The 14858-nt window shown below is 48.6% G+C and overlaps 1 protein-coding gene across 3 annotated transcripts in view; it reads left to right on the top strand.

The window, feature by feature from the left end:
* Positions 1 to 4629, top strand: part of GMNN (geminin DNA replication inhibitor) — a 76166-nt gene extending 71537 nt beyond the window's left edge. For all 3 annotated transcript variants that reach the window (XM_029590780.1, XM_029590781.1, XM_029590782.1), the window contains exon 7: positions 4091 to 4629. In XM_029590780.1, the coding sequence (XP_029446640.1) occupies positions 4091 to 4267 (177 nt within the window). In that variant the 3' untranslated portion in view covers positions 4268 to 4629. The remainder of the gene's footprint in view (positions 1 to 4090) is intronic.
* The last annotated feature ends 10229 nt before the right edge of the window (positions 4630 to 14858 follow it).

Here is a 14858-nt window from a genome sequence, read left to right on the forward strand (position 1 = left end):
GGGTAATTGTCACGACGGACGTCAGTCTCTCCGGCTGGGGAGCAGTGTGTCAGATGAGTTCTGCACAAGGGAAGTGGACGCCGTCCCAAGCAACTTGGCCGATCAATCGCTTGGAGACCAGAGCAGTGCGTTGCTTCCTACCTCTCGTCCATCGCGCAGTCCGAATACTCTGACAATGCGACCACTGTGACCTTCAATCGCCAAGGGGGCACGGGGAGCCAGCATGTCTCTTTGAAGACAGACAGGTTGTTGGTGTGGGCGGAGACTCATCTCTCCCACCTAGCAGCTTCCCACATCGCAGGCGTAGACATCGTTCAAGCCGACTTTCTCAGGCGTCAACATCTAGATCCCGGAGAATGGGAACTCTCAGAGGAGGCAGTGAATCTCCTGTTCCACAGATGGGGGAACCCCCTATCTGGATCTAATGGGAACCTCCCGGAATGCCAAGGCAGCTCAGTGGTTCAGTTGCCGAAGAGTACAGCACAGAGGGAGTGGATGCCTTAATCCTCCCCTGGCCCCGTCACATTCTCCTCTACGTGTTTCCCCCTTGGCCTTTGGGCAAGGTGCTCCGGAGAATAGTCCCACCAGGGTCCCTTAATGCTGATGGCGCCAGAATGGCCCCGTCGCCTGTAGTGTGCGGACTTGATCAATCTTGCAGTGGACAGACCTCTTCGTCTGGGTCACCTTCCACGCTTGCTGCATCAAGGTCCGGTATCTTTCGCCCAGGCCGATTGCTTTTGTCTTGTGGTCTGGCTTTTGAGAGGTGCCGGCTGAGGCGGCATGGATACCCAGAGGCCGTTATCTCGACCCTCCTCAAGGCTAGAAAGACGTTTACCTCCATCTCCTATATCAAGGTATGGAAAGTTGTTTGTGGTTTTTTTTTTTGAGACCTGGTGTACCTCCATACCTGTTGCCATGGACTGCCTCAGTGGCTCAGATCCTATCTTTTCAACAGGGACTGGACAAGGGTCTGGCCTACAACTCGCTGAGAGTGCAAGTCTTTGCCCTAGGCTCTACTTCATCAATGAGGGAACTTCCCTCTCCTCTCACCCGGATATCAGATTCCTCGGGGGTGAAGCACATGAAACCCCCGGTCCACGCTCTTTATCCTTCATGGAGTCTCAATCTCGTTCTCCGAATCTTGGTCTGTCCACCCTTTGAACCCATGCGTTCCGTGACCCTGAAGGATATCACTCTCAAGATGGTTTTCCTGGTAGCTATCTGTTCTGCCCGCAGAATCTCGGAGCTTCATGCACTCTCGTGCAGAGAGCCCTACCTTCGTTTTACGGATTCGGGAGTTTCCTTGCACACTGTGCCTGCTTTTCTGCTCAAGGTGGTTTCCGAGTTCCACTTGAATCAGACAGAGCTTCCGTCCTTCTCAGCGGACGCATCAGCGGATCTACGCAAGCTAGATGTCAAGCATATCCTCATTCGCTATCTGGAAGTCACTAATTTTCACTTGTCGGCCCATCTTTTTGTTCTCTGGCATGGTCCGAGGAAGGGGGCCAAGGCGTCAAACTACCATTGCTCACTGGCTGAAGGCGATCTTGGTGACCTACATTGGAGCGGGTTGACAACCTCCGGCAGATGTAAAGGCCCATTCTCTTCGAGCTCAGGCTGCTTCCTGGGCGGAGATGCAATCTGTCTTGTTCCAGGAGATTTGTCGAGCGGCAACTTGGAAATCGTTACATACCTTTGCTCATCATTATAGTCTACACACAGTCTACTTTTGGCTCCTTTGGCTCTATGGTCATTTGAGCAGGGCTTTCCGGGACCCACCCACATAGGGAAGCTTTGGTACATTCCACTGTCTGGACTGATCCTGGTATGTAAGGGAAAAAATTATTCCTTACCTGCTAATTTTCATTCCTGTAGTACCAAGGATCAGTCCAGACGCCCTCCCTGACTGTTTTATTGGGTTTGGGATTGCCTCTCTGCTCAAATTGTTCTTCAGTGCCCTTTTTCTTTTGGCTGGTTAATGGTTCATTCTGCAAGTTTGTTGTTTGACACTGTTTTGTGCCTTTTGCACACTGTTATTTGTTACTTAATTCTATTCTTGATCCATCCTGATTTTCCTCTTTGCTTTGATATACTCGATACTGAGGATTAGTAGAAGGTGCACTACCTTATAAGGAAGCATCCTTCAAAGTTCTAATTGACTCCATCTGCTGGAAGGGGAAGATAACCCACTGTCTGGACTGATCCTTGGTACTACAGGAACAAAAATTAGCAGGTAAGGAATAATTTTCTTATTTCCACTCATCCTTTCGTGTTGAAGTATATGAAAGGCCTATGGCATACTAAATCTCTGGTGGCCAAATCATCTGTTCAGGGGATCTTAATGTTCTGGCATAACTTGTCACCTTTCCAAACACTAGTTGGCTTCTTTGAAGTTTGTCACATGGAAAGTAGTATTCCTTGTTGGCAATCACATCAGTCAGAAGCTGGTGAGCTTCAGGCATTGGCACATTACTCTCCATATATGCTGTTCTTCCAGAACAGGATTCTCCACACCCACCCAAAGTTCCTACCAAATGGTGTCTGATTTTTTTTTTTTTCCATATAAATCCATCATGCTACATTCTTTCCAAGACTTGCTGCACATGAAAGAGCCCGTAATTACACTGGATTGTAAAAGTTTTGGCCTACTACCAAAAGAAATTAGCCACATCAGACCTTGCAACTATTCATCTTAGGATCCTAACTGTCTGAGCATAGCAGTTGCCAAATATAGGTTGTCCAATTGGCTAGCAATCTGTATTGCACATTGTGGTAGTGGCCTCCAGATTAGATTTAGTAAAGGATCAAGTGAGAGCCATGGCTGCATCAGTTGCTCATCTGCAAGTTGTGCCTGTCTGATATCTATCTAGAAAGCTGCAACCTGGTTATCAGTGCACATCATGTCATATTACTGTCTGGACAATCTATCAAAAATTGACAGTAAACTTTGGATAAGCTGTGAAGTGCAACCTGTTCACACAATAGTCTACTCTCCATGGTGGAGTCTAGTTTTTATCAGTAAATGCACTGCTGCAGCCTTTAGCTTGGAACTTTGCTATTTGTCATGGCTAATTCAGTCCCATGTGTTGACAGAAGACAAGCTTGCTTAATGTAAGTGGAGTTCCCCCGTAGGCAGCAGGATGAATTAGCCATGCTAAATACCCATCTCCCTGGAGAGTGGACTACCTAGCTAGACTTAGCTCTAAAATTGATTTAGGGGTTCTCCTGTATGGGAGCTCCCACATATGCTCAGAGCAAAACCTCTGAGCTAAGAAGGGTCTGTGCAGTGCCATAGAGTGAAGTCATGGCTAATTCATCCTGTCTACAGAGAACCCATTTACAGTAAGCAAACTTGCTTTCTCAAAGGACAGTAAGATACTTGGTCCTTACAAATCCCCCTGCCTCCCCTAGGATTTGAAGCTTTTATTTTAATAGCTAAATACTGAACTGGGTGGGGTACCACATGGACACTGCAATGTGGAAAATACTGCACATGCTACAGAATAGAGCTGTAGATTATCAGCTCTCTTGGGATCTGTCAGATGTCACCCATGTGAGCACAAAGTATCTTGCTGTCCTCTAATACCTTCACAACCTCAAATATCAGATGTCACTATCTTGCATGTGATTTTTTGAAACTCTCTATATGGGGCAGAATTATGTTGTCTTTGTATAGTACCCTAATCCACAGTGCTTTAACAAATTATACAGATACAATAAGGCCTTCCCCAGAACATTTATAAGCTAAATGGATATCTGAAGCATGGAAAGTGACTTGTACAGTATCACAGCAAGTGTCAGAAGCAGAATTTACAAAGGTCCTTGTTTAGTCCATTATAATTTATGCTACCTGATATCAGGAGCTCTTGAAAGTCTTCTATATGAGTGTTTAACTTATTCTTGCTGATAGGTTTTGAAGTGAATCTTTTTCACTATAGATATTTGTAGATTCTTATTAGAACACACTGGTTAAATGGCTTAAGCCTTAAATCTAAAATAGTCTCAACTCTAGATTTAATTAGGTAAAATTGCAATAAAATGTTTCATAAGAGTTGGTAAGTTACACATTTTGCTTCTGTTCTTGAAATAGAGATTAACAGGGCAGGCACCAGATAATCTTGAGGCACTGAAGAATATTGACTTGGAGAAAGAGGATTCCAGAAATGAATCTGAAGATGCTACAGAAGATTCTGAGGAGGGACCTTCCCAGGCAACCAATAATTCTGAAAATAATGCAGGGGATTCACCTACAGTTAAAACTAATTAAATCTCTCAAACTGCTCTTTAAAGAACATTGAAAAGTGTCCAATGTGCAAAGGTTTCTTTTGTTACTGTGCCACTGAAGAAATATACTGCCAAAGGGGTGTTTCTGCTAGAGCCCCATGTTATCTGAAACTTCTTGAACTGGATTAAACTCTTAACTGACAAAGGGTTGGGGGAGGGAATGATTTCATTCTTGTGCATAGTATGCAGCACAACGAACAGCTGTATCCTACTGAATGGATGTTAACATGTTGCATTTGGTCACTTGTTTAAGTGCAAATACTGTGTATTTTTAATGTATAAATATTTTAATCTGTCAGCTTGTACAGTTTGAATATACTTTAAATAAACACCATTGAAAATTAACTTGTTACCATTAAATGCAAGAATTTTAGCTAGGTTGTAAGTGCATGAAAACACTTGGCTTTACTATACATTCACTTTTATTAAGTGATTGCCACTACTTTTCAAGCAGGGGGTCACTAGCAAATAAGACTTCTAACAACCATCCTGGCTCTCATAGAACAGCCAGTTGATTGGGCAAGGGTTGGGCCTGCCTCCAATGTGGAGGCAGTCCCTCAGACAGTGCAGTAGGTCTGGCTGTTCAGATGCACAAATGTAACTCCTCCCCCTCCCTCCCACAAACTTTTCCCAATACTCTTTAAGTCTCAGGGGACAAGAAGGATGCAGTCCACACAGTGATATCTGATGGAGCCCAGCATGTAAAACTTATTGTTTCTAGAACTTTGACTGAGCCTCTCTGAACATGCATTACATCACATGTCCACAGGATCTCTTCAGTCTTTCTTTTTTTCCCACAGAGCTCAGTGGCTTGTGGTAATTCTCCTACTTTAAGGAATCTTTTTCTGTGTATTTTGCATTTCAAGTACAGTTGGGATTGCACTCAATGCTATCCCTAGATGGGTTTGACTTTTATGGTAAGTTTCCCTTCATGTTTATATTCCCAGTGTGGTGGTGTGCTGTGCCTGCTGGCCATTTGAGGACCACTTTTATCTATTTCACAACACTGTCATTGGGGTTCCAGTGATGCTCAATGCACAAGGTCTGTCTATCATGGATCCCCATGATAGATGTGTCCTGCTTTTGGGTGTATTGCAAATGTGCACAGAAATCCCAAAGGATGCTGGGCCTGTTTGGAGAAGATGGACCAATTCTTAGGGCACTGGAAGACCTACATCGAAGGAACTCAGAGCTGTGCCAATGACCATTAGCTGGGCCATCTGCCTTGTGTTAAGGACTCCAGGAGACAGGCCATCACCCAATTTCTCCAGGATGCAGTTGACATCAGTCAGTCTTCGACCTTGGCACTGGGGATGGACACTAGAGCTTTGAGGGATTACTTGCAAGTCCTGGGATCCATGACCTCGACCCTGGAATTGGTTCCGTGGGCTTTCACTCATATGCAGCCCTAACAATCAGTGTTGCTCTCCCGATGGAATCTGGTTTCAGAGCAGTTTCATCTCTCTTTACCTCTGACGGAGCCCACTCAGTCCAGTCTGGAGTGGTGGCTGTTCCCGGCCAGTTACGGCGTGGAGTCCCCTTGGTGATTCCGGACTGGACGGTGGTCACTATGGATGCCAGCCTGTCTGGTTGGGGGGCGGTTTGCCTGCGGAAGTTGGTGCAGGGGCAGTGGTCCCAGGAGGAGGCCCGATGGTCCATCAATCGTCTGGAGACCAGAGCGGTCAGATTGGCACTGCAGGCTTTCCTGCTGATTCTCCGAGGCAAGTCAGTCAGAGTTCTCTCCGACAATGCGACCACGGTGGCTTACATCGACCGTCGGGGCGGAACCAGGAGTCAACCAGTGGCATTGGAAGCTCGTCTACTGATCGCATGGGTGGAGCAGAATTTAGTCAGCATAGCGGCCTCACATTGCTGGAGTAGAAAACGTTCACGCGGACTTTCTCAGTCGACATTGTCTAGATCCAGGAGAGTGGGAGTTTGCAGATGAAGCTTTTCAGATCATCTGTGCCCAGTGGGGCATGCCCTGCATGGATCTGATGGCAACGTTCAAGAATGCCAAAGCTCCCTGCTTCTTTGCTCATAACAGGGACATGGGAACGGAGGGCGTGGACACCCTGGTACTCCCCTGGCCGACAGATGTTCTGCATTATGTGTTTCCTCTTTGGCCCCTCATAGGCCGGACTCTTCGCCGAATAGAATTACATCTGGCAGAGGTGATACTTGTAGCTTCCGAGTGGCCGAGACGTCCATGGTTTGCAGATCTAGTCAATCTGGCCATAGAAGGTCCCTTGCGGTTTCCGGACCTGCCGAACTTGCTTCATCAGGGGCCCGTTTGTTTCGACCAGGTCGAGCGCTTTTGTCTAGCGGCATGGCTTTTGAAAGGAAGCGTTTGAAGTCCAGAGGGTACTCAGATGCTGTGGTCGCTACATTGTTGCAGTCACGGAAGGTTTCTACTTCCATATCTTATGTACGAGTATGAAAGGTTTTTGAGGCTTGGTGTCTCGCCAGGCGTATTGTGGCTACCCGGGCTGGAGTACTGGATATTTTGAGTTTCCTTCAGGCTGGTTTGGCGAAGGGCTTATCGTGTAGTTCCTTGCGAGTTCAGGTGGCAGCGCTCGGTTCCTTATGCAGTAACATTCAAGGGACGTGCTTGGCAGCACATCCCGAAGTCTCTCGTTTTCTTCTGGGAGCAAAGCATTTGCGTCCTCCGGTGAGAAAGCCCTGTCCCTCCTGGAATCTGAATTTGGTTCTTAAAGCCTTGTGTGCGGTGCCCTTTGAACCCTTGTGAAGTGCAGCCTTGAAGGATCTCATGTTGAAAGTGGTATTTCTGGTGGTGATTGCGTCTGCGTACCGGCTGTCGGAGATTCAGGCCTTGTCGTGTAGGCAGCCCTTATTGAGAATTTTGGATTCTGGAGTTTCCCTGCAAACTGTTCCTTCCTTTCTTCCCAAGGTGGTGTCTTCCTTCCATTTAAATCAGTCTGTGGAGCTCCTGTCCTTTGCCGATCTGGATAGGGTGGATCCCTTTTCTAAGGATCTCCAGAAGCTGGATGTTCTAGGGCTTTGCTGCGCTACCTGGAGATTACCAATGCTTTTAGGGTCTCGGATCATCTTTGTGCTCTGGAGTGTGCTGAGAAGAGGTAACACGGCTTCTAAGACTACAATAGCTCGGTGGTTGAAAGAGACCATAAATTCTGCTTATTTATTGAGCAGTTGGTCCTTGCCAGTGGGTCTTCGGGCTCGTTCTCAAGCCGCATCCTGGGCAGAATGTCAACAGATTTCTCCAAAGGAGATTTGCAGAGCGGCTACATGGAAGTCATTACATACCTTTTCCAGGCATTACTGGCTGGATGTTCAGGCTTCAGGGGCAGGAGGATTTGGAGAAGGTGTGCTGAGTGGGTCTCTCTGGATCCCATCCCAAGTAAGTAAAGCTCTGCTACATCCCAGGAGTCTGGACTGATCCGGGTATGTATAGGGAAAAGAAAATTGGTTCTTACCTGAATTTTCATTCCTGTAGTACCACGGATCAGTCCAGAGTCCTGCCCTTTTTGGCGAGTCTGCATTATTTTTTTCAATCTTTGTTTTTCTTTTATCGACAGATCAATTGAGTTTTTTACCGAGTAGTTCTGGTTCTGTACCCATTTGGGGGTTTATGAGCCAGTTTACGGTTGTTAGGTTACTATATATAGTTTGGGTTTTTGGATCCATTCTGCTCTGACATTAAGTAATACTGCCAGACTGTAGGTGGCACCATTCTAGATAGAGGAGTTTGTTGATAAACCTGTCTCCATCTGCTAGGGGGGGGGCAAAATCCAGGAGTCTGGACTGATCCGTGGTACTACAGGAATGAAAATTATCAGGTAAGAACCAATTTTCTTTTGTCTTCTCCTGATCTCCCAACATCTGCAGGCAAAGATCTTATGTGCTCCACCCACAGAATTCATCATTAAATTGGGTAGGCAATGCGAGTCCATGAGGGCCAGAAATGGATCGGGTTTTCAGGGTATCCAAAAGGAATATATATGGAAGTGTGTGTTAATAAGACTAAATACCACCAGCTCATAAGAGAAAAACCTTTAGTTCTTTAAAGATATGAGTAATGCAGTTTAGCAGACTGCAGAGTGAATGCCAGCTCAGCTCTTGTGAGATGTTACATTCAATGTTACTATCTAAACTTACACACCATTAAGTTTGTTTACATAACATTTTCCAGTTGGATGTCATTTTATCATGTGCTAAGACTGGATTCTTGTAAGTCAGTTCTTGTAAATTCTGCCCAGAAGGCAAAAATGAAACTTAGCACTGACCTTTAATATACCCACTAACCTTTGGCATAGTTTTAGCATTTCAACAGCCTTGGCTTGTGCTGTTACATTTGTGTTTTTTTTCCATTGCCACCAAACTAGTCTGACTTTATTTATTTAACAGTTTTATATACTGAAATTCTTGTAAGGGGTTACAAATCAGTTCGGTTTACATTGAACAGAAACAGTGCTTCAGTAAATGAAAGCAATTACATTGATCATTAACAGAGCTTCAAAAGAGAACAATTACAAAGAACTAAGGATTCCAATAAGAATAATATATTATTAACCAATAAAACAAGCAGATAACATTTATACAGAAAACAGTGCCTCGGAGAGAGTAAATATAGTACACACGTGATAGAGGCTAAGATCTTGAACTACGAAACAGAAAACTAGGGATTGACACAACAATGGATTGCACCAAACTAATATCATGGAACAGAGGGGCGTATAAGGGTGTTGCTCTACAATATAATAAAAGGCTAGTGGGGTTATGATTAGGTATGTGAACCATAGTGAAGGCAACAGGAACTAAGTAGAGGAGTTAAATCTGGACATGAATTTTTTGACAAAGGGATATAAATGAAAGGAAGAGTCAAAATACTACTTATGAACGGGCAGGTTTTAATTCAGAAGATTATCTGAATAGGAAAAGGCCTGATTGAACAACCAGGTTTTGAGTCTTTTCTTAAAAGTGACCGGGCACTATTCTAGCTGTAGGTCTGGAGGGAGAGAGTTCCAGTGTTTTGGACCAGACACTGAGAAGGCTCTCATTCCTGAGGTTGTTTTTAGAAAGGTAACCTGGAGGGTGTCTCTATATGCTGCTCTTACCGGCCTGGATGGTAAGTGCAGTCTAAGAGGGAACTTGAGTTCCCTGTACGTACCAGGATCAGTCCAGACTGCTGGTTGTGCCTCCCCTCCAGCAGATGGAGTCAGAGAGAAACTGAAAAGGCACCACTGATATACCCTGGTGCGCCCCCTGCGATCCTCCAGTATATCTCTGACTCCAGCAGATGAGAGAGCATAACCTTGCGGTCCTGATCTGTAAATTGAATTGTGAAGGGATTTCCCTATCAGGTTTGACTTAATATAGAGGAGAAATCCTGTGACTAGAACAATTAGTGATTTGTACCTAATTTGGTAATAATAAGTGGAGCCATAGCAGGCCAGGCAGGGCACTGCCCTACAGCCTTTTCCCGGGGTTTTTTTCAGTCTTACCCAGTGAGAGGAGGGGAGGATTAATCGGTGGGCTGGTCACTCTCCCTATCCGCCTCCTGAGAAGTTTCATTCCTCGGAGAAGAAAGTTTAGTCGGGTGTGCTACACCCCCTGCAGGCTCCACCAGCCACTTGTCTGTGAGGTACTTTAGCTGCCAGTGGCAGCGCTATTAAAAAAAATAAAAATAAAAAAAATTTAAAAACGAGGTAATTGTGTCCACTGCCTGCGTTCCTCACTGTGGTCTCCGGAAGGGGTGGCTTGTCACCCAGCCCTTACTCGCGCCGTTTTTCGCGCCGTTTTTTGGTGTTAAAAAAAAAACAAAAAAAACCATGCCCCGAGGCACTGTTTGTACGGCATGTGGGGAGCCGGGCCGTCGGCTCTCCCGCGAGGGCCTTTGCTCCCGGTGCCTTCCCGGGGGTGAGGGTTCCTCGCGGGGGTCAGCCGTGGCCGGGAGCTCCCCTTCCCCGCGGCGTGGGGCACGGCCAGCGTCGGCCAAATCTCGGCAGTCTGCGCTGCCGATACCGGGGGCGGCGGCCATTTTAGAAAATTCGGTGGCCATTTTAAATGACTCGGATCGCGATGCAGTTTCGTCCAAAGAAGGGGATGACTCCCCCCCCCCCCCCCCCCCCCCCCCCTGTCCCCACCGGATCTTAGCCCCCGCGGGTTACCAGGGCCTGTTAATTTGCCACCTGTGGGAGCAAAAGGAGGTTCTTTGAAGAGGCCTCATCCCTTTTCCTCACAATTTGTACTTTTGCTCCACAAGGCTTATATGGAGGCCGAAGCGGACTGGGAACAGGGTACTCCTGCCCCAGATAAACGGGGGAGACTTTCTACTGGTCTCTTTGGCTTGGGGGATGCAGCCCCGGCTCCTCCTCAACCTCCGCAGCAGGCTGCTCCAGCTCCTTCGGCTCCCCCTCCAAAACCTCCTCAGCATGTAGCTCCGTCCCCCCTTTCACAGGATCCGTCCACGCCGGATCCTGATATGGATGTAGGGGGTACGGACCCGGTTGAGGGGGATGATCCTCAGATACTCCGCTTATTTCATAAGGAAGAACTGGATCCCTTGATTGCCCATGTTCTTCGGGAACTAAAGATTCCAGTACCCCAGGTTGACTCCAATTCCCAGCCAGGGGATTTTGAATTAGACGGGCTCCGCACGCCTGCGCATGCCTTTCCTTTTCATAATAAACTGTTTCAGCTTGTATCCCGGGAATGGGATAATCCGGAGGCAACTCTTAGGGTCAGCCGCGCTATGGATAAGCTTTACCCTCTCCCTGCGGATTCCTTGGAGCTCCTTAGGGTGCCAAGGGTGGATTCGGCGGTCACTGCCATGGCTAAACATACCACCATTCCCGTAACAGGGGGTACGGCCCTTAAGGATCTTCAGGATCGGAAGCTGGAGACGTTGCTTAAGCGCATCTTTGAGGTTTCGGCTTTGGGAGTACGGGCGGCCGTTTGCAGCTGCATGGTACAAAGGGCTACCCTTCGTTGGGTACAACAGATGTTGACATCTCAAGATCTGCCTCCGGATGAAGCAGAGCAAGCAAACCGTATAGAATCCGCGGTGGCTTACGCCGCGGATGCCTTTTATGACCTCCTCCGCACTTCGGCCCGGTCTATGTCTTCGGCTGTGTCGGCACGGAGGTTACTCTGGCTGCGTCATTGGGCGGCGGACTCTTCCTCCAAGGCCCAACTCTGTTCCTTTCCCTTTCGGGGCAAGTTGTTATTTGGCACCGAGTTAGAAGACCTTATCCGATCTTTGGGGGAGAATAAAGTGTTTAAGTTGCCAGAGGACAAGCCTAGATTTTTTCGCCCTTCGGGTACCTTCCACGGACGGTTTCGCGGGCAACACTGTTTTCGCTCGGGAAGGGGGTCCTCTTTTGCTACCCGACAGCCGTCTCCGCGTTCCCAGTCATGGACTCCTTCCTTTCGTGGTAGAAGGCCGGCACGCGCAGGGGCGTCTCATACCTTCGCCATCTCTAAGGCGGCTCAATGAAGGGACGCCGGTCCATTCCTCCGTCCCGGAGGTAGGAGGACGACTCTCTTACTTTCAGGAGGAATGGGCCACAATTACCTCAGACCAATGGGTCCTCGACATTATATCTCACGGCTACGCCCTAGATTTTGCAAGGCCCCTGCGCGATTTGTTCCTTATCTCTCCCAGCAGTTCTCAGGTAAAGCAACAGCGAATTGCTCAGACCCTGGAGCGATTGCAGGCGCTGGGTGCAATAGTGCCTGTGCCGCCCGCCGAGCAACGCACGGGCCGTTATTCCATCTATTTCATCGTTCCCAAGAAGGAGGGCACATTTCGGCCGATTCTGGATCTTAAGCAAGTCAACAGGGCGTTGCGCATACCGCGGTTTCGGATGGAGACCCTGCGCTCGGTCATAGCGGCGGTACACAAAGGCGAGTATTTGGCTTCCTTAGATCTCACGGAGGCTTACTTGCACATAGGGATACAAGAGTTCCATCAAAGATTTCTGCGCTTTATGGTCCTGGGATCTCACTTCCAGTTTTGTGCTCTTCCGTTCGGTCTGGCGACAGCTCCGAGGGTGTTCACCAAGGTAATGGTGGTGGTGGCGGCGAGTCTTCGGAGAGACGGAGTGTTGGTACACCCGTATTTGGACGATTGGCTCATCCGAGCAAAATCGCGATGTCTCTGCGAAGATGCGATTCAGGCAGTCCTTCACCGGCTCCACTCCTTGGGGTGGGTGGTCAATTACACCAAGAGCCATCTGATCCCCTCCCAGAATTTGGAATTTCTGGGCGCCTCGTTCGATACGAAAGTGGGAAAGGTTTCTCTCCTACAGGCAAGGATGGAGCGTCTGATGGCGCACGTTCGCCGTCTCCTCGCCCTTCCCCTGCCTGTGGTATGGGATTACTTACAGGTTCTTGGATATATGGCATCCATACTGGATTTGGTTCCGTGGTCATGTGCGCATATGCGGCCGCTACAGAGGGCGCTTCTGTCTCGTTGGGACCCCAAATCGGAAGAGTTTCAGATACCTTTGCCACTCTTCCCCCAGCGAGGACCAGTCTACAATGGTGGTTGGATCCGGTCCACTTGCTCCAAGGCACCGATTTGGATCCGCCTCAATGGATCATTGTCACGACCAATGCCAGTCTGACGGGCTGGGGAGCAGTCTGTCAGTCTCAGTCCGCTCAGGGACGTTGGACGCCTCCTCAGACCAAGTGGTCGATCAATCGTTTGGAAACAAGGGTGGTTCGCCTAGCATTACAGCACTTTCTGCCTTTGATTCGGGACAGAGCAGTTCGGGTTCTGTCCGACAACGCAACCACGGTAGCGTATATAAATCGGCAAGGCGGTACACGGAGTCTACCGGTAGCAACCGAAGCCAGCCAGTTGATGGTGTGGGCAGAGCAGCACCTGTCTCGGATTGCGGCGTCCCACATCGCAGGCGTCGACAACGTTCAAGCAGACTATCTCAGCCGGCAACGACTAGACCCGGGAGAGTGGGAACTATCTCCTGAGGCACTCAGACTCATCTGTCGCCGGTGGGGAACTCCCCGGTTGGACCTCATGGCAACTCGTTTGAATGCCAAGGCAGCTCGCTTCTTCAGTCGCAGAAGGGAACACGGGTCGGAGGGCGTAGACGCGCTAGCTCTTCCCTGGCCTGCGCACGTTCTTCTGTATGTGTTTCCACCGTGGCCGTTGGTGGGGAAAATATTGCGTCGCATAGAATCCCACACGGGACCCGTCATTCTCGTAGCTCCGGAGTGGCCGAGGAGGCCGTGGTTCGCCGACCTCATCAATCTAGCTGTGGACGGCCCCTTGCGGCTCAGTCATCTGCCTCGACTCCTTCGGCAGGGTCCAGTATTTTTCGACCAGGACGATCGCTTTTGTCTAGCGGCTTGGCTTATGAGAGGCGGCAATTGAGAAGGAAAGGATATTCCGAGTCGGTCATTACTACTCTTCTGCAGGCTCGTAAGCCCTCTACCTCGGTTGCTTATGTCAGGGTATGGAAGGTTTTTGACTCCTGGTGTCAGGGTCTGGAAGTGCCGTCGCGGAAGGCTACGGTGTCTCATATTCTGACTTTTTTGCAAGAGGGTCTAAAGAAGGGTTTATCCTATAATTCTCTGCGTGTGCAGGTAGCGGCCTTAGGCTGTTACCGCGGTAAACTTGACGGAGTTTCCATTGCCATGCATCCGGACGTTGCACGATTTTTAAAGGGAGTTAAACATTTGTGACCCCCGATGCGACCTATCTGTCCTTCTTGGAGTTTAAATTTGGTTCTCTGGGGTCTTTGTACTTCTCCGTTTGAGCCTCTACGAAGGGCTACTCTCAAGGATCTCACTCTCAAAACTGTTTTTCTCGTCGCTATTTGTTCAGCTCGCCGAATCTCGGAACTTCAGGCGTTGTCTTGTAGGGAACCTTTTCTCCGTATTTCTAATTCGGGGGTTTCTCTACGTACCGTTCCTTCGTTTTTGCCTAAGGTAGTTTCCGCCTTTCACGTCAACCAGACGGTGGACCTACCGGCATTTGCGGTGGACGGGGCTGAGGCGTCGCGGCAACCGGAAATTCGCAAGTTGGATGTTCGAAGGACGCTCTTGCGGTACCTGGACGTTACCAACCCCTTTCGGTTGTCTGATCATCTGTTTGTCTTGTGGGGTGGTCCAAAGAAGGGAAATAAAGCTTCAAAAACTACGATCGCACGCTGGTTGAAAGAGGCGATTGTGTCTACTTACATTTCCCAAGGTCGCACCGTTCCGGAGGGTCTTAAGGCTCATTCTCTGCGCTCCCAGGCGGCGTCGTGGGCAGAGAGTGGGTTTATTTCCTCGCAGGAAATTTGCCGAGCGGCTACTTGGAAGACATTGCACACCTTTGCGAGACATTACCGTTTGGACGTGCGCGCTCCGGTGGACTCATTCGGCAGTGGTGTGCTTCGTGCGGGACTGTCAGGGTCCCACCCCATTTAGGGCAGCTTGGGTACTTCCCAGCAGTCTGGACTGATCCTGGTACGTACAGGGAAAGGAAAATTAGGACTTACCTGATAATTTTCATTCCTGTAGTACCAAGGATCAGTCCAGACGCCCGCCCATTTCAGTGAAGAGTGTAGAGTCCCGCAACTGTT

Source organism: Rhinatrema bivittatum, chromosome 2 (assembly GCF_901001135.1).
Source record: "Rhinatrema bivittatum chromosome 2, aRhiBiv1.1, whole genome shotgun sequence".
Taxonomy (NCBI): domain Eukaryota; kingdom Metazoa; phylum Chordata; class Amphibia; order Gymnophiona; family Rhinatrematidae; genus Rhinatrema; species Rhinatrema bivittatum.